This window comes from Neolamprologus brichardi, chromosome 1, assembly GCF_056152115.1.
Source record: "Neolamprologus brichardi isolate AB-2024 chromosome 1, ASM5615211v1, whole genome shotgun sequence".
NCBI classification, from domain to species: Eukaryota; Metazoa; Chordata; class Actinopteri; order Cichliformes; family Cichlidae; genus Neolamprologus; species Neolamprologus brichardi.
The window spans coordinates 10405475-10425370 of NC_142104.1; the positions used below are offsets into that span (position 1 = coordinate 10405475).

General features: G+C 38.4%; 1 protein-coding gene across 9 annotated transcripts in view; it reads right to left on the minus strand.

Moving 5' to 3' along the window:
• Positions 1 to 9357: 9357 nt before the first annotated feature.
• celf6 (CUGBP Elav-like family member 6) overlaps positions 9358 to 19896 on the minus strand; it is a 147087-nt gene continuing 136548 nt past the window's right edge. For 7 of the 9 annotated variants that reach the window (XM_035914686.2, XM_035914472.2, XM_035914537.2 and 4 more), the window contains 2 exons: positions 18030 to 18179; positions 9358 to 11533 (listed from right to left, as the gene is read on the minus strand). In XM_035914686.2, coding sequence (XP_035770579.1) covers positions 18052 to 18179 — 128 coding nt within the window. In that variant the 3' untranslated portion in view covers positions 9358 to 11533; positions 18030 to 18051. Of the gene's footprint in view, positions 11534 to 13840; positions 13921 to 18029; positions 18180 to 19896 lie in introns of all 9 variants that reach the window. The other 2 variants (XR_004844137.2, XM_035914657.2) reach the window with 2 other exon arrangements.

Below are 19896 nucleotides of genomic sequence, written 5' to 3' on the forward strand. Positions count from 1 at the left end.
GAGAAAAGCATCATCAAGTTTTCCATTGCGTGGTTTCAGCCAAAGCAGTTTTATTCTGTGTACATCTACAGATGAAAGCAAAACTCACTCCAATACTGATTAAAGGCTGATCTCTCCCACTGGGCTCCATGCTGGTTTTGGTTCATTCAATCTACGCCTTGATTACTCGATTGGACTCATTGATTGAAGGGGAACTTTAATGACCTATTATCTCAAGTGTTAATCAGATGTTGACGGACAGCTCTCTGTGGGACTGGGCATAGCTGAGGACGAGAATGGACGGAACATGCTGGACTGCTGCTGCTCAGACAAGTTAAGGGTCGAGCAGTAGACATGGTGCAGGCACAGCGCTTGACAAGCTTTCCTCTGGAGCACAAGCTGTGCAGTGCAGTGACATCATCTTCACTTTGCCCGGGTCAGCCATGACTCAGATGTTTTGATGCCTTCTTTAGCCGTACTTTTTCTTCCCTTAGAGTTACAGTTACAGTTTTACCACCCTATGAACCACGATGAAATGAGAGAGAAAGGGATACGGTATATAAAAGTGAAGGCCTGAGACTGTAATGGTGGTGTTCCAAGTCCATGAATTCAAGAATTGTTAACCTGAAATGATGGAAAAGCCTGATGTTTAAACATAATTTAGGTTTTTACTGAGTTACTGATTTAGCTTAGTTTGAAGCTACTTTCCAAATGTGCATAATCCAGGCTTTCAGAATTTTTTCATAGGGGTGGCCAGCAGGTTTTGGGAGATGTGTTTCTCTACAGTGGCTTTATTAAGAAATACAATTAGATTTTAATTAATAATGAGGAATCTTGTGAAAAAAGCATTGATGAACCTTTAGGTGCTCTATTGAGCAAGCGAGGTTTGTTAATTTGTCTCCTTTACTTCCTCACATTGCTTACATTTATCTCCCAAACATACATTTTGAACTTTGTATGTTAACTAGTATTTTCCAGGACTTGATCTGGACATTTAACAAACAGACTTAGCTGTTGTTGTTGGCCTTCTCAGGCTGCTCTCGGAAAACAAACTGAGAAAAATTGAACTGTTAAAATAATCAATGTAACCAATGTTACTACCAACCTATTAATATAAAAGAAAACTGCAAAAGTATAGATTACTCTTGGTTTAAAAGCTTCCTTTGATTCAGGAGAGATCACATGGACATGTGAGTAAATTATTTTAATGATGTTTTCGTGGAAAGCATTGTAGACAGAAGGCTACATACCCAAGTTTCCACCTTATATCTCCAACTTAAATCTCTTTTGTCTCCACCTTCGCCATGTCTCCCACTGCAGCTCTCTCTTTAATTATCTCCCTTTTCAATCCCAGCATCTTCAAGTCTCATCAATGCTTCTTAATTTCCATCAATAACGCTGCAGCCTAAGCTCTTCACACCTGTCCAGTCGCCATGGCAACCTCACCTCTAACAACAAAGAGCTCTGTAAGACATGGCATGCTGTATTCCCCTTGATTAGATATTGATTACGCTTTTGTAATACATAATAGGATCAAAGGGATTGTGCAGCTTTGCTTGCCCAGGTCTTCTTCACACTTTCAGTTAGTTATAATCTTTTGTTATTTAAGAATCTGCATGTTAAGAGGGATGCAGCTGAAACTTGCCGCACTTAGTCATACCCAATGATAGCCTCATTCAGAGACTTGTAGATGCACGAAGAAAAAGAGGGAGAACAAATTTAAAACTACAATTTAAAAAGTGTTGACAACAGATTCAGCTTTCTGGGTGGCATAACTTGTGCTTAGTGTTTGCAGCATGTCTCCCATTAAGGGACATGCTAATAGGCCCATTGGAGTGTACAGAGGCTCCCGGATGGTTGAGTGTCCCTAATGGATGCATTGATAGATTAATGGACGATAAAAGTCAGATGCTAAATGCATGGTAAGTGACAAGAGATAAGTCAATATGGTAAATATTTGTGTAGGGCATAGTTAAGATGTTGAAAGGCTGTTATTCACAATTACCTGCATATAAGCCTTTCGTTCGTATAATGTGACACATGACATACATTTAAAAGCTTTTGAAAGTAATGGTCTGGAGTGCTTTTCTGTAAATTACATATTAGTGTCAGCTGCAAAACACACATGATGAAATTGGTTCAATTTATCATAAATCCATTAAAATGTTGTTTTAATGACATGTCCCACATGAGGAAAAAGGCCAGTCTTTTTTATTTTAAGCTTTAACCGTAGTTTAAGGTGCATTTTGAAAAAAATAAATAAAAAGAAAAACACAAACAAAAAATAAGCTTTATATATGCAATAGAATTTTGACTGTAATATCTGAAGCTTTGTTGTCATTCTTTGGTAAACTGCAAGAAAAAAAATGCATGTGCTGTCTGAAATAGCCAATTCAGTTCACAAACTGCACTTCTCACTTATAGTGCATTTATTGATGTGAATGATGTGATACTCAAATCCTGAAGACACTTGCTTGAGGACACTAGAAGGATCGAGGCTAATCTTTTTAGCACCAGTTTTTTTCTTATCTGTGCTTTTGCTGTCAGCTACGATATTTGAGCTTCATAAGACTACCCCATCTCAATCAGAATCACCAATAAAGTAAATACACAGAAGAAACACTCCAGCCAGACAGGAGGAGGTTGTGTGTTTGTCAAATTTACACTGAAGACTTAGAAGGATACAAGGCTGAGAGAAGTGCAAAAAATGATTTTTCTCTTTCCGTACTGAGAGAGAAGGGCAGTCAGAATTGAGGATAAACCAAGGAACTGCAAAGAGCCATGTTTGGAACAATCTGACCTTTTTTTTACAACTCAAACAAGGATAAAGACAACAAAACGTAATAACTTTCCCCTATCCAATCCATACTTCATGATTATCCCTCACTCCAAAACATTGGGGGAAAAAAATGGAACTGTCAAAAGGGTCTTGTTGTTCCATTTTCTTTCCCTTGGCCCCCCTCCTGGAGACAAACAAACAAACCCCTGTTAGCACATTTCATCAGCTTTAGGGGTTACAGAACAGATTGAGTATCGACAACGGTGGCTGTCGAGGCTTATGGCTCAAAGGCAACAGTGGAGGAAAATCTCAGGGGTAGGAGATGCAATCGAAAGGACCAAAATAATTCAGCAGGACTCACTCAAGGAACAATCCAGTTTGTCATGTGGAATCATGGAGTGTCTGCTGCACAATGAGTGCAAGTCCCAGGAGAATCAGCACGGGAGTCAGCATGTGAAAAGCCAAGAGTTAGTGCCCCAACTGGCCACTCTTTGCCTTTTTATCACCTGCAAATTTAGCAACCATAAATCTGTTTCCACATGAATGCTACTGCACAGACACAGCAAAGAGACCTATAAACAAGAAATGATGTTCGGTGTCATGGGATGGTTTGGTCATTGATGGCCCCTTGGGTGTCGTACTCTTTTCTAGGAACAATTACTGTCACAGAGTTTTGACGTTTTCCTTCTGCTGTGATGGACAGTTGTGGCTGCTGGAAATTGCTGAACCATGTTGATCTGCAAAGATCTATAGTCCACTGGGGGGTTCAAGTTAGTTGCAATATTGTGTGGTATTTTCATTTCATTGTTATAGGTTCTGAGGCACCTGGTGACTGCTGGGTAACTCTGACAGAGGAGGGGTCTCTGAGCCATAGAATGGACCCTGGCCATATTCTTTGTCAATAAAAGAATAGCATGAGAAAAGCCTCTGATTAATCGAATGACCACCTGCTTCTTATTCACAGATGATAACTGGTACCACAAATTGCACCTGATTTTGTTTCTACTGTAACACCTCCATAAGACAAGGACTGAATATCCATTTCCTTTTAATCAATTCACAATTTATTCCTCTCCCTATTCCAATCTCCCTTTCATTTATTATGCATTATTCGCCCTTTTTAAAACGATTTTCTACTAACCGTCTCATCTAATTTGGTATTCGGATATGGTTAGTGCTGTTAGCTCAATTAATACAATGACATGTCCTAAATGCATTCTCTCCACAATCCAAGTGACAAGACGACACCGGACACTTCACATCTTTGCAAACAGGGTCATGCATTCACATCATGCTAGATCCAAACATTTAGGAGTTATTTAATCGGGCTATGTATATGGATAAAAAAGACAAAGGAGCCTCAGTCTTCTACAGGACTGTGCTTTATTTTAGTCTAAGCAGAATATAATGAACTAGAGAACTACAGAGTTCAGGAGCACTATGGGAAATATCATCCTGAATCAGGGAAACGGACCAGAGCCAATGCTAATTCAAATTACATCTCTGTTTCAAACGAAAAGAAAGAAAACAGTAACTCAGATTGTTCAAGACAAAAAAAAACACAACAAAATAAATGAGTTTTTTTTTCATTCACTGTAAATTTAAATACCTAAATAGATTGTGAGTTTTTATGGCAATGAATAACAACAGTGAAATTAGACTGTGAAGCTGGGAATGCAATGATTCATGGAAAAAATCTTCATGGTGCAAAATTGCCTATGACTAAATACGAACACTTTAAAGGCTCTCATTTGAATGCTTGATTGGAGCAAACTTCTCAGTTATCTGAGTTTGTTTACATTTTGGTCCTTGTAACCAATGGAAATGGTAATGGATGACCGCATCCTTATTTGTGTCAGAATGAGCTTGAGGCAAAACTGATTCTGGCAGAGTGTTTGTTTCGAAGAACATTTGGCATCCCCAGAATACAGCGTGTCTGACTACTGTTCACAGGTAGTACTGTCAGAGAGAACAGGCTGGGTTTAAGGCAGAATTTCCTCCTCACATAACAAACCAAAAAGCTGGAGAAAAGCAGTGTGATCTACTTTTGGCACAATGTCTTCAGTGGATGGTGTCACATCAGATAACAACCTGTGGAAGAACTGTCCCATGAACAAAAAAAAGATATGAAAATCAGGTCAATAAATACAATTAACCCTTCAAAAGATAAGGCAAGAAAAGGACATAGTGAGAACTTCATTACAGGAAAGCAACAATGGCTTAAACATAATGACATATGGCAGCATAGGTCGCCAAAAGAATCTGATGGCAAAGTTTGATTTTTTTTTTTCTTAAAACAACAAAAGGTCCCAAAAATAAAATTGCGTTTGAACATGCAATTCTGATCCTTTTAACCTCAGTTGTGCAAAGGACCCTTTTTTCTGAATCCACGAAACCAGTACCATCAATCATCCTTTTACAGTGCAGTTTGCTAATTCTTGTATTGATGTAAGAGCTTTCATTGAGCAAAATCTCTTTGAACTTTCCAATCCACAAGGGATTTTACACAGGGATTGTGCAGCCAAAAAAATTTAATGAAAAAAAAAAGAACAATGATCAAAGCACATCTGAATAAACCTCATGACAATGGGTCTATCCCAGCTTCAACCGATAATAACAAAACAAAAGAGAGAAAATAAAGACGTATTTTCGAACATGAGTATAAAATCCCATTTCTGAACATCCGTGCTTCACTCTACAAGAAATAAAATCATTTTATCTTCTGTTTTTGATAAATTATTTCATAGGTTCCTTTTCTTAGTTTCACTGAAATATATTAACTATTCTTTGTTTTTTTCTGTTTGAACATGATCTATTGTACGGCCTATAAAGAATGTTTAACAGAATTGAAAAATAAGCTATATTGTATGTACAGGTGTAATGCAGCTGTGTGGTCAGGAGAGCAGTGTCAGACTGGGTCAAGCAAGCAGGGGGTTCTGCTGGGATCAACATAGTTCTCTTGTTTGTCCCCTTCCTCTAAACTCGACCTAACCGTGTTCGTATATTTTAAACCATGTGTATTAAATGTTTGATTCCAAAATGGTTTATGTACATGTTGAACACACTGTAACCTGGAGTTTTATTTTCTAAAACTAGCGTCTTAAATGCTGTAAAGCCTCAACTTTTACTTCCAAAGAATTTAAAAAAGAGCGGTGCTGGCTGATGGTTTTTTTCACACTGTCAAGCGGAAAGCATGCAGATGGATGAACTCTACTGTCAGTGTCATATCTGTTCATCAGCCCCAACTGGACTAATCCAATTACGGCACAGGCGATCTTTCTTCTGTCAGAAAAATCATGACATGTCGGTGTACACAGAATCTTAATTACCGGATCACTTCAGGGCCATGGCTTAGGTTTGACACTAAGTCAAATACTCTCTAAGCCTTGGCCAGACACTTAGAGTTGTAGGATGCATGTTCACAGCCCAAACCGAAGGGGCTTATAAGGACTAAAACTCTCCTAAATCCCTGCACTGCTGTGGATACATTTTATATTGACATCATTGTCCCACAGAGTTGGACTTCTCAACACAAGTTGCTGTACAACCTTCCTCTGTTTTTTTGTATTTTATAGTCTATTTACATTAAGAAATTAAAAAAGTCTTTGTCTTCATTTCTTTCAGACATGTTTCTGAACATAATTTCATACCTTCAGCAAACCACTGTGCAGTGTTGGGTTGATAATGGCATCTTTTGTGTTTCTTTGTTTCTCTTCGAATGGGATGGTAATACTATAAATCCAAAGCACAATATTAGGTGGTTCATCAGCCCTTCTGCTGGCTCAGGACACCCCACAGTGACATGTGATCGTACAGCTCAAATGCCTTCAGGATAAGGGGTAAGGCAAGGCTCTGAACCTCTCCACTAATCATGACATCATAGTCCCTGATGCCCTGAGTATTGGGAGTGATTTTGTGGAGTTTCAGTTAAGCACACAGCACCCCCACCACCCAGTGCCTGCTTCCACTATTTCCATTGCTACCTTTTTCAATACAAAATCTCATTTCCATAGCAAACCCTCACCGCGTTAAACCAAGATGCTGAAAAAGCTTTCTCCCAAAGCAGCTATTAAATGAGAAGCATTAATTCCTTCCCTCCTGTCCAACAGGTTCCTTTAATTATCGCTCCACTTTCAGTCAATTACATTTCACTTCCTTTCCTTGACAATCACTGCTATTTTAGGGTGAGTGTTATGCACCCAGGGGTGGGAGATTCATTCTCAAACAGACTTGTGCTCTGCCCTGCCATTGGCTGGGAACCTCTAAGGATACATGCTCCTTAAGCAGACAGATCTTGTGAAAAGTGGTGTAGTGGCAACTGAGGAAAGGGGCATACTTCGTACTATATAACCTCCAAATTTCTAGGTGAATAAGCCAGAGGCAAATGGTTTAAATGCTCACAAAGAACTGACTATACCTAAGTATTACTTTTGCTCATCACTGATTGAAAAATGGCAAATAAAGGCAGTACAGTATGAGAAGATAGAGAAGATAAGCTTCACCTCTTTGGGGATATTTATACTTTTTCATGTTCACATATATATTTTTTCTTTTGCCTAGCATGCTAAATATTATATTCTAAGAACTTATTCAAATCCTATGTATTTCTTTTGGCAAAAACGCTTAGTTACATTTTCTTTTTGTAAGCTGGACGGCAAATATCAAATCACAGTTTGGCAACAGCTTGGTAGTGTGCCTGCTGGGTTGACATTTGTCTGTGATTTTAGAGGTGAAACATAGCCTCAGTCTGCTCTTGTCTCCAGTCCAGGCTAAGGGCAAATCAGGCAAGAGCCTCTTTAATAAATGGGTAATGAGAAGATCTATTTTCCTTCTATTTTTTTCCTCATTTTGGTAGTTTCAGTGCAGTTCTAGTGTTTCACAGCTATTTCTGCTTTTAATGCACAACACTTCAGCAACATTCTCCCTGGAGTGTAAATGTAATAGGAGCACCCGTTTTAAAAATGTTGAAGTACTGATTTCACATTGCCTAATTTAGCCCTGGCATAGCAGATATGCTACATGATCGCTGCACTGTTAGCCAAGCAGACAGCAGGATACTAGGCTAGGCTGAGTTTTGGCTCACTGGGGACTCAACCTGCCATTAGTAGTGGGAACTAGTACAGCATCTGGTATAAGACAGAAAAGATTACAGGATCAACCGTGCAAGGTTCGTGTTGGAAATGTATTCTAGAGATGGCCAAGACAAGCAGAGGATATTGCATTGCTCATGGAACATTAGATTTCCCACTGATTAGTTCAGCTTCACTTAAATAATGAGCATAAATGGTTTGTAGAACATGGCTTTGTTTTTACCTACTTCACATTAATTCACGAAGCTCCTTCTATCAGTAACACATGTCAAATGAAATGACAGAGGGAGGGCTGGGTTTTATCTTACAGTATTTAAAGGCAATCCTTAAGAAGTCCTTAAGAGCTGATATATATTCAACCATCTATATATATCTATAGATATATATCTATAGATATATAGATATATATGAATGAGGCTATAACTTGCAGGCATCATCTTCTGAGATGCAGTGTTGCTGCTGAAAGAAAATTCACAACAACAGGCCTCACAGCAGCTGAACAGTAACAGAATTGAGGATTTCTAGTAAAAAATGTTGGATTTGACCCAGTTTTAAGCAACTATTGCGGCAATGTTTGTGATAGAAAACAAAAACTAAATCAATTTTGCTACCTGCCCTTCTCTTTTAGTTTTTGGTCAAATTACTCTGCAACATTAAAACCTTGCTATGATATGGAAGGTTTTATCCCTCATCCTGCATTGCCTCTTCGGTAAATTCGGCTACATTATTGGTGCCAGGTCAGCTGTCACCAGCCTTGCCAGGGAGTAGGCGCAAACATAATTCTCCCTAATCTTCCTTCTGTCATCCATGTGCATGCAGGGGACCATCTCTCCCGTCATTTGGTCCAAGTGATTATCCCAGTGATTTTTCACTTGGTTGCTGCTAATGTATAGAGGCTGATGATTACAGTGTGATTAGGGAGAAAGGTGAAATAGCATGTCTAATGTGGTGCAAGAGATAATTGAAGGGTAGTGAGCACGGGCATTAGGTAGGTTTGAAAATGCTGCTCCAACGGGAGAGCCGCTAAACAATTGTGCCGTGATTTAGAAAGGCATGGCTGCTCTAAGGACGGGAGAAAAGGAAGTGCTACGTGGAATGTTAATATCAAGGGCTGAAATTAGTACCTTCAGCTTTTTTTTTAAGTGGCAAAGGCAGTATATTAAAAACGATGAAATCTGCTGGCACATTTAATCAGTCCCTTCTTTAGTGATTTGGACCAATTCTGGTCTGATTTTCTAGTTCAACAAAAAAGAGGGAGAAGAAGACTCTCATTACTTAACATGAGCTCGTTGGACTGGTGCCTAAAGTATTAACTTGAGGTCCTACTTGACTGTTTAATCTGCTTTTGAAAGCATATAACACAGATTATGATTAGATTATGTATATTGTTTGCCACCAGAGCTTGATTAGGGTTTCTAATTTTGTTTTGGTTAAATCATTTGGCATCACCTACCAGCATCAGCTTAAAGGATCTCGGTGTGATGAGTTCTTGACTTCCCCTCTTCTCCCTGCTCTTGTCTAGCCTTGCCAGCTGTCAGTGCTTAGAGGGCTGGTATATGGATTTGAGCTGGTGTTCGGCGGAGAAAATTGGGAAGTGCTCGTGGTGACTGAAACAGCATCGCTCCTCCCCCTGGACTCACTTGAAACATATTGATCTGGTTTTAGAGAGGAGCCTGCTTCCAGAGCTGTAAATTGGTAAAAAAAAACAGAGGCTACAGGACTCTAAATCAAGACACAACACTACTGGAGTGCCTGGCATCAGTGTCAGTGTAGCTAAAGATGAGTTGAATGATTTTAAGAGTGACTGTTAGAATTATCTTAGATCGAGGCCATTAAGCTCTACTTTTTTTTTTTTACCATGGACTTTATGAATAATGTGTACATTACGCAGGTCAGGGAGCATGTTAACAGTGGAATTAACATTACACAGGTAAATGTGCTCTAAAAGCCGGCACTCCTTTCCTGCAACACAGAAGTAAATTGAATTCATCTTTAGAGAAATTTGCCAACAGACAAGAATTCATTTTTTCTCAGTCTAGAGTTTTGCAGCAGCTTCAGTGGACACACACATATCCTTGACATGTCACTCAAAATTTGTGGCTGCTTATGATGGGCATACTTTGTTTTTTTGAGAGAATGCTGATACCACAAGAGCCAATTCATTACTAAACCAAATACATTCTGCTGGCAGTTACAATAGCTATCACTTTTTTCTCCTTCCCTCTTTACTCTTTCGGTCATGACCATCCATTTGTCCATCTCACTTTTAATCATCTCCTTTTAGAAGTTTGTGGCTTCATATTTCACACTTCATGTAGCAATACAAAAAGGCCAACAACAACAAAAAAAAAAGACACCCCATGTCCATTTTACTTGGTCTTTACAGTGGATTGTCGCTTGAACACAAAGGCCAGTGAAGCCTTAAACATCTGCACCCCGTCCAGCACAGACATCAGTAAAGTCAGTCTTTTTTTTTCTTCTTATTCTTTTGTTTTCTTCCAGAAGATCATCTCCACATCTGTCAGAGAGTGCGGTGACTTGTACATCATGATGAGCGCGATATCCAGTGGCTGATACGTTAACATCCAAGAGAAAGAGAGTCGTTGCGTACAGGGGCAGATGAATGTTTCCCCCCACACCATCCCACCCCTCTTTTGCCCCATTTTCATTACAACTTCAAGTATTTTTTTTAAACAACAGCAAAAGTTAGCAAATCTACACTTTTTTTTTCTAGTCTACTCTACTATTCTACAACCTGGTGCTAAATCAGCATCCAGAGCAAAAGATCAGCCCCTATACTACGTTTCCATGTCTTTTTTTATACATTATTTCCATGTTCTTTTATTCATACTTACAGTAGGCCACTGGATATTGATTTAATGTTTTTGTTTGTTTTTTTTTACTACGAGTAAATTGTAATACTTGCAGCTACAAGGTATGAGTTTTTAAATATATATTTATATATTTATATATTTATATTCTTTTAAAAAGCGTTTAGTCCTTTGGTCCCTATTTCCTAAGGAATGATGCATGTAAATTATCCTGGATTCTCCACTTTTCTCCTTTTCTTCTTGTTTTCTTCTTCGATCCAGAGCTTGCCCTGTCACAGAGCACAACACCTGTGTAGGCACAAAAACCAAAATGGCAGCAGGCTGGTGTGTGTGTTTGTGTGTTATTTGTGTGTGTGTGCGCACACGCATGAGTTTGCTTCAGTTCTTGTGTTGGCATTTGCACTTATTTATACATGTACAAAGTTTTTTTTTCCTTTTTTTTTTTTCTTTAAGTGTAGCATTTTTGAAATGTGTATGTTTGGTTTGTTTTCCGTGTGTTTATCTATATCCTGTGTCAGTATGCATGCTTTGAGCATAATGAGTCTATAAAGGTTTTTTTTTTCTCCATCATGTCTAAAAAACAGCAGCAAAAAGTTGGTCTCTGCAAAAAATCTTCTTCCACAGACGCCAAAGCAAAAGAGGAAAAAAAAGAGGCATTTGCGAAGAAAAACTAAAAAAAAAAATAAACAAACAAAAAAACCCGACAACTCTGGGATCCTTCTCTCAGTCACCCAATCTTTCAGCGGCTTTCCAGGAGGATCAAGGGACCACCCTTCCTTCATGATATGTAGCAGAGCAAGAAGTCTTTGTACTTTTACTGCACTTGTGGAAATAAGGTGTTGTGGCCCTTCATCCTGTGACACACAGAGAGAGAGAAAGGAAGAGAAAAAGACAGGAGAGAATAAGGAGAGTGGATTCAGTGGGGCTGTGGCAAACATGCTCAGGGTTGCTGGCTCCTGGTTATCACACAGACTGACAGGCACAGCCAACAGCATGAGAAACAGACGGGGAAGAGGAAAAAAAAGAGGAGCGTGTCAATCACAACCAGAAATAAGTGGGCTAGAGGTGGGGTGGGAAATTTGTGTTTTAACCATATGGAACAGACATCTACACTGTGACAGCACTAATCCAGCAAAGGCCTAATTTAAACTGACTGCATCTCCCTGATTGGAAAAAAAAAAAGTTGCCCGAGATGTTGCTGCCATTCATCTTTTTGTTAATTCATTACAAACAGGCTACAAAGGAACAAGAAAGAAACATAAAGAAAACGAGACAAGTGTGTGTGCAAGTTCTAATATTGCAATAATTAGAATCACGTAATAACTGACAGTTGTCCATTATGAAAAAGATACATATTTCAAGAACTAACCTCTAATTAGGATTGCATGAAAAACAACTCCCTTGCCTTTGTGCTGGATTGATATGCTGCACTGTTACTAAATGTGTCTGTGCTGTCGAGCTTTGGGTTGATAAAAGATCTAGTTTACAGCCTATCATCCCTAATATGTTGTGAGCTATGATGTGGGTGAAGAAAGGCTATGAAATCACAGCAAATCACTCTCTGAGAGTGAACATGAAAGGGTCTGACTTTGTGACGAGAACATGCGCCCAGACGCTCTTTGTTCTACCTTTCCATTCCTGTAAATGAGCTTGTTACCATTTCATAATAGATCTGCTTTTTAGATGGGGGAGCAGCGATTCAAACTTATTTCTTATGTGTGCCAAAGCGAGCCCGGCCATTAGCAACATAAAGCACTAACAGTCCCAATTACAGATGCCCTATTTTATAAGCCATTCGCAATTCTCCCTATATATGTAGCTGAGTAGAAACACACAGTGGCTTTCAAATTGATCATTTTTTCCCCAAGTAAACAGCTTCTTTGAAAACATCACAACTGTTTCATGCAGTAACTTTGTCCAGTAACAAAGAATTCCTTTCTTTCTTTTCCCTTCACAAGCTTTTAGTCCTAATATTATGCCTCCGCACACCACCACCTACTTGGATGGCTCCATAAATGACACCTGGCAGTTAGGAGGCATAGCTGATGCCAGAAAAACCTTATGCCCCCTGGCGTGCCTGGCTAGACACCCCCTAAGTTCACTGGATAGACTAAGGTTGGGAGAGTCACCTGCAGGGCTTCTGAAATAATAGGGTAGAATGTGCTCAATGAAAACTACTAACGCTTATCAGTCTTGGCCTTGAGGGTTGGAAACAAACTCACTTGCAAAGAAAGGACCTTTTCACTATTAATTTGTATGCTGCTTTTTTGTACACATAGAGCAAAAATTGTACTACATACAAGCAGCACAACCGAATACCTAAATTATGCGGTGCTAGAATCGCACTAAAAATATAACAAGCAACAGGCAGCCACAAATAATCAATCCAGGTATTTGTATTTCATTCTATCTTTTGTACCCTACTTACACCTCTCTGTACAGTATGGTGTATGGTGGATGGATTTTGGGTACGCGGGTCTGTAGTGCCGCCAGCAGCTTTTCTATCACTGTATAATTGGTTTGCACCCTCATAAATAAATAAATGGGAAGTGATTCTCGTGTTAGGCAAACAAAACAATCTTGCTGAAGTACTCCCTGTGCAGATGGAAGTAGACTGTCAACATTTGCCTGTGCTCTCTGTGTGAACGTTAGAGATTTAATTGGCTTCACAAACATAGGGTCATCTTGGCCATCTCTCAACTAAACAGCTGTCGAACAGAGAGAGAAATAGGTCCTTTTTGAAAAAATAAGTAGACTTAAAGAATAAAAGTTTTCTGGAAGAAAAAACACTTCGTGATGTGAATGTGAAGAGATAGAGAAATCGAAAATACAGTACATCCATACACATGAACCCCACAAGAGAAAGTAAAACATCACAAGGGCACACATTACAATAGCACAAAGGGTTAAAGGCCACTTCCAATTATAATCAACCAACAAGTCAGCACGTCAGTTACAGGTACCAGCCATGAAAGGCATCGATTACTGCACTCCACAAACTGCCAATATACAATATACAGTATATATAAATATATATAAAAGTAGGGCAGAATATAAAGAGAGAGTTTAGAGATATCAATCAACGCCACGTCATGCAACGCAGTCACAGGCCCACCACATGACGTCATCCAAAAGAAAATGACACCATGGGTTCAACTTACAGCTGAGGGAACTTGGCCCCATGACAGGTGTGGGGGTGTGTGGCTATAGCGGAGAAAGGCCACCTCACACTGTGATTGGCCTTGTCAGGTTGCCAGGTTGGTAAGGGTGCAAAAGAAGGAAAGAAACAATGGGATTTTCTTTTCCTCAAGTCAGAATTCAAAGCACCCCATCTATTTGTTCCATACGCACTTATTCTGCCTGACAAATCAAATGAGGTCATTATAGTTATTACCATAAAACTGAAAAAAAAAAGACAAGTAAAACAGAAATAACAGAGCAAATAATCTTCAGTGCAGCACAGAAAAAAAAGCCTCTTTGTACTTTAGTGTGGTGGTGAAATATTATTGGGTTGACAACATCTGCAGGTTAAAGGTTTGAATTGATGTTTTTATATTCGCAAAGATAACCCTTACGGCAGAAATGCATATTTCAGAAACTTGTCCTGTCTACAGTAATTGGATTTGCCTTGCATTGTTTGCTATGAGGGTGGCTGTACAGTGAGTGCTTCAGGTTTTTTGCATTAAGTTTATCTTTAAGACACAGAACGCAATTTCAGAGTAGCAGGGCTCCTGAGACCAGAAAAGGAGAATGCTGTCTGATCGTGTTTTTAATTCAACTTCAAAGCAAAAAATTTCAGTGTTACAGAAAAAAGGCCTTCTGAAGTTATCTACATATTGAAGTTTTTACCTATAAGGAACACACACATGCACACACAGAAAATCATCATTCAAGTTTCATCAAAGTTTTTCATCATAATAACGCATTAGGGTTGGAATTTAGAAAATTAAACAGTTGAACTTTACTTACTTTAAGCCCAACAAGCCAATGTACTCTCGCCTGCTATAAATAAATGCTTGTGCAATAATTTAAAAGAAAATACCTAGAAAATATACACTTTGTTTTTATCAGCCATGATTTTTAGGAATCTATTAACCTAATTGCTCAAATTGACTTCAAAAAGCTAATGCATTGGGTCACTTATTATTGGTCTGTCTATTAGTTTAAAACAACCAAAGTGGTGTAATTACATAAGCAAAACACAAAGATGGCACAATGACAGAGGGATACATTGAAAAAACACGTGTGCACACATACTGATTAAGTGACAGAATGTCATTATGGGAAACGTGTTTGCTTGGAGCCATTCTGAAAATATTTCACTGACTGTCATGTCATTCAGTGCTGCTGTATTTTCCATTTGCTCCTAAATCAAATTCACTCCTTTTCTCTTCTTATGGTATCTTCTTAATTAGCGAGGATAGCTCTATTCAAATTATATCAGAGAACTGATAAAGGGAGCTGTATCAGTATAGGATACCACCTTCTATGAATGCTTTTTAGTAGAATAGAATAGAATACCAGAATAGAATACATGCCTGTGTAATTGTAATACAAAAGTTTCCAGGCAATTGGTTTACGATGTATTTATATTGTCTTTTTACTGACAACTGTAGTTTGTATTAGATAGGCAATAATTACATGAATTATTTGAGACTAGATGCACCAATCTAACTTTTTCCAGGTACAATAGGTATCACCCAATACAGCACTCCTATCTGATAGCAGAGTTAAAATAAAGAACTTTATTCCACCTAATTTTATTTTAATTAAAATGTAACAAATAAATGCATGTCATTTTACTGACTTTATGACCATGGATTAATTTGCACTAGTCTAGTTTCAGCTCAATATAAGAGTTATTAGACTGTTGCACGCTAGTTTTTCCTAATCTCAGGACAGTACATTACACCTCTGTAAATGCAATAAAAGCTTTCCAATAAGTGTAAAATCAAATATAATGAGACAGAGAGAGACCGAAAAGCTTAAAGCATTGTTATTAAGGATTGGCAGTCATGTAAACACATTTGACTACAGTTTACATTAGAGTAAAAGCCAACCTTCAAACTTCAAACCTTTGGTTGTTAGGTTCCTCGATGTTATATAAGCTCCCATGTTAGTAACTATTGCCATTCTGCTGAAAAGGGGAATAATGAACACAAGCTAATAGAGGACTGAACTGAATAGATGAGCCTCACAGATCTGCTTGTTGTGACTAATACCTGATCCAGACTTTCAGTCAGGATTGGCCCAGTACCCAATTTAAATATCAGATCGATGCATCTCTATATGTTACAATGGAGAATTATTCTATTGAGGCATGTTGCTACCTTAAGCAATCTGTATTTTTATTGATTTTCATTGAAGCTCTCACATTTTAAGGTACCTAATAGGGAGCTGTTGACAGAAGATTTCTTGCTGCAGATACACCAAGGTCCATAAGTGTGTAGACAGTGGCACGATTTTTTTTAAAGTTTTGCCTCTATACACAAACACAGTGGACCTAAAATCAAAAAATGAGGTGTGTTTTCAAAACAAATTAACATATACTTTAATAAAAGTGTTGTTTGTAATGTTTGTTTGGCTGAATTCTAAAACTTGGACATTATCAAATTCTGTGTTTCATTCCTTGAGATGCTCTGCCAGGCCTTTATTAATTTTAATGGCCTCTTTCACTTCCAGTGACAATGATGCTCTAGACCTTTTATTGGGAGTTCAAGTTACCAAGTGGAAGTTCGGCACTTATAATCAACTACACAAATACTTAATTTTTCATGCAATAGCAGGAGAATAGGCCTCATCTGGCCAAGTGTTTGTCAATCAGCTGTCTTTTAAGCCTTTGAAATTGGGGGACTATGTAAAAGAATGTCATAACATTGTTACTATGCATGCAACTATGCATCCGTGTTGTTGTGGAAACATTAAAAATGACATTTCATAATAAAATATACAACACTATTTTCACTTCATAAAACATCTCTATAACCCTTGGTTACAACTTAATAGTTACAATAGAGCAGGATTAAGCTAAAAAACAAAAACGATATCTTAGATTAATAATTGTTTATAAGTACAAGTCTTTGAGTGAACAAAGGCATTTACATTATGGTTGTCCCATACATGCTGATGGTATGAATCACTGATATCTATGGATATATAGAAAGGCCAGTTTTCTGTATCCTTTAACACTGAACACAGTGTTGCATTCTAGTGCACCAAATGCAGAATGCCAGAGGAAGCCACAATGGGACTGACAAATACTGATAAATATAGAGCACAAACATTTAAACATGCTGCACTTACTCTTAATACTCATCAGATGTCTGAATTGACTGTATAATTGGTGCTCTTCTAATTTTTTTTCTTCGATAAAGGATCAGCTTGTATATTGCCAAATAGCTGACATACGTCTAATGCTATTTGAGGAGATAAATTATTGCTTTTGGAAATTTGTTGCTAAACAACTTGTATCGATTTCCAGTGGAGTATCCAGTAGACAGGTAATTATGCACAGCTAGGTATTGATGATGTCATTTATTTGCCCTAAAGCATCCTGCAGGTCCAAGTTAAACTAGACTAGACTAGACTAGACTCCCAGAAGTAGACATAAAATAAATCTGTGCAGCAGGGAAACCTGGCAGAAATCACCAGAGGTTTTTGTGAAAAGGTCCTGTAAAATCTAGAAACATTGACACTTCTTGATTATCTTATATAGAACTATGTTTTTCTGACTGTAAGTAGTTGACACATTTTGTGGACTAATTTGTCTGGCATATAGATGACTCTGTAAATTTCAGTATTTTATTCAATGATGGGATTTTTATTTGGTGGAATAACGGAAGGTTGAGAGTTTATTTTCTTTTTGCGCATCTCAGTACAATAACCCCCCTGTAAAAAGCAGCCCACACTTTCACATTTTTTAATATTTGAAATGAGCAGAGAAATTCATAAAAGCAAGCTTGGGAAATGTTATTGTGTAGCTCATTTCATTAAATTCTCAGTTAATACTCAAATGCAGTTCTTTATTTATACACTTTTTTAATTCATTTCTGTATTGAAAGTATACAGTATTACTTTATAGTTGCTCCGATAATAAGTTTGAATTTTAGGAGCAATCAACGTTTTCATTATAAGTTACAATAAGATTTGCAGGAGTAAGTTCACAAACATTCTAGTCTTCTGTATTGTGTCCTATGTACTGCACTGATAATATTGTAAATTCAATTCAATTCAATTTTGTATAGCGCCAAATCACAACAGGAGTTACCTCAAGGCGCATCCATACCTTTTTCAAGTGAAGTAAAACGCTTTTGAATGGCATGGGACATTATAGCATGGGTGTTACTGTACCTGGGTATGGATAGCAGACGAGTCAGTAAGGTCGGTTGGCATCTTTTGGCCGCTTTAGCTGCACCTTCAGCCTCTTCATGCCTATCTGAAAGCCATTCATGGCCTGGATAGCGGCTTGAGCACTGGATGGGTTATCAAAACTCACAAAGCCTGGGACAAGTACACAGAACAGGAGAGAGATGGGGGCAGAAAATGGGAAAATGAAAAAAGAAGGAAGGAAGGAAGAAAGAAGAATAGGGAATATGAGAGAGACATGAAAAAGAGAAAGGGATCGGTTAAGGAACAAAGAGGAAGACAGGTGAGATGAAAGAAGCAAGAGAAGGAAAAAATACCCTTTTTAACTCCCAACAATGGCAAAACAATAGGTCTTTGTTTTCGCTTTTCAGGCGATTAATTGAAAATCTCCGAATTAAAAAAAAAGATTAAACAAAATACCAGAAAGGCTAATAACGTAATAACACAGATATATAAAAAAAAAAAATCAAAGGAGTACCATTAGAAACTGGGTGTTCAACTTGAACAGAGAACAAAAAAGGAAAAAAAGGTGTTCAGAGATATGAAAGAGAGAAAAGGAGTCTTGTATTATGTGTAGCGCAAATGTTGCGCCTGTAAAAGTAAACTGTGCCATACAACTACACCAGTGGTGTGTGTCTGTGTGTGTGTGTATACATATTTTCATGTATGTGACTGCATCTAAGTAAGGAGCAAAGGGCATCGGGGACGTGACAAGATGCTAGGAGCAAGGTGTATAGGACGGAGGTGCCTGCTGCTCTGAGTTATCACCTGGGTGTCGAGGCGGAATGAGCCCACAGCTTTCCACACTGGGACTCCTTGCCTGGTCTTATCAGACACCTATGTGATTGACGGCCGGAATTTTCCGCCTGCCAACTGATTTGATCACACCGCTATGGGTCCAATTTAATTTGGGGGGAGAGGGCAGGCTTTTGTCAGTACGGGTGAGATAAGGCTGCTGCTTTTACAAACCCTTTAAACAAACTGAGCAGGGAAGGGCCTGTCAGTTGGTAGTGATCCCCCTCCCAATCCTACAAACACATCCATGCCTACACTATCCCTGGCTTTAATGAATCTCCATACCTCACATTTACATCCACATGCCAAATAGGTGATAGGATTCTAGGGGTCAAAGTAAAGTATAAAAGGACAAAGACGACCCTGCAAACTCTTGAATTCAGGCACATAAAATAAACAAGGAGAACACAATATTTGAGTGTGCTCCTGATTTAAACTGTTTTCTTGAGGTTGATGTTTCATTCCTGTGATGTGGCATGGAGTTTGTGTTACTGTACAACTCAAACCCCAAACACTTATACCGCTTGAAGTACAGCTCTTCCCACAACCATCCATATCAGCAGAATGCTACAAGCTTTGTAATGTTATACATTTCTAATAAAAACACACACTGAGGAGCAACAGGGAAAATCTAAGTCGAGGTGCCAGGTTGAACAGATTAGATTACTGCAGGAGTGAAGTCTTACATTACCCCTCCCTACCCCCCACCCACCCAAAATAATGAGATGACCAGAAGACTCACACACAGTAGTGGCGTGCAGTATGCAGTAATGCTTTTTTGTACAATGAGTTTATTTGCTTATTTGCTGTGATGATGAGTTTATGTTCTTAGGTACTGACAAACTATCTATATGTCCTTTTATTGAGCATATAACATAGCTGTTTATGGATGTAAATGTACTATATGTGCACTTTCGAAGCAAACAACAAACATGCAGAGGCAACTCGTCTTGATTTAAAAATAGAAAAGACGTATAAAAAGGCAAAATAAAATGGCAAAAAACATGTAGAAAGGGTAAGATGTTTCAGGTGTTCTCTAGGTTAGCTGCATCTTCTT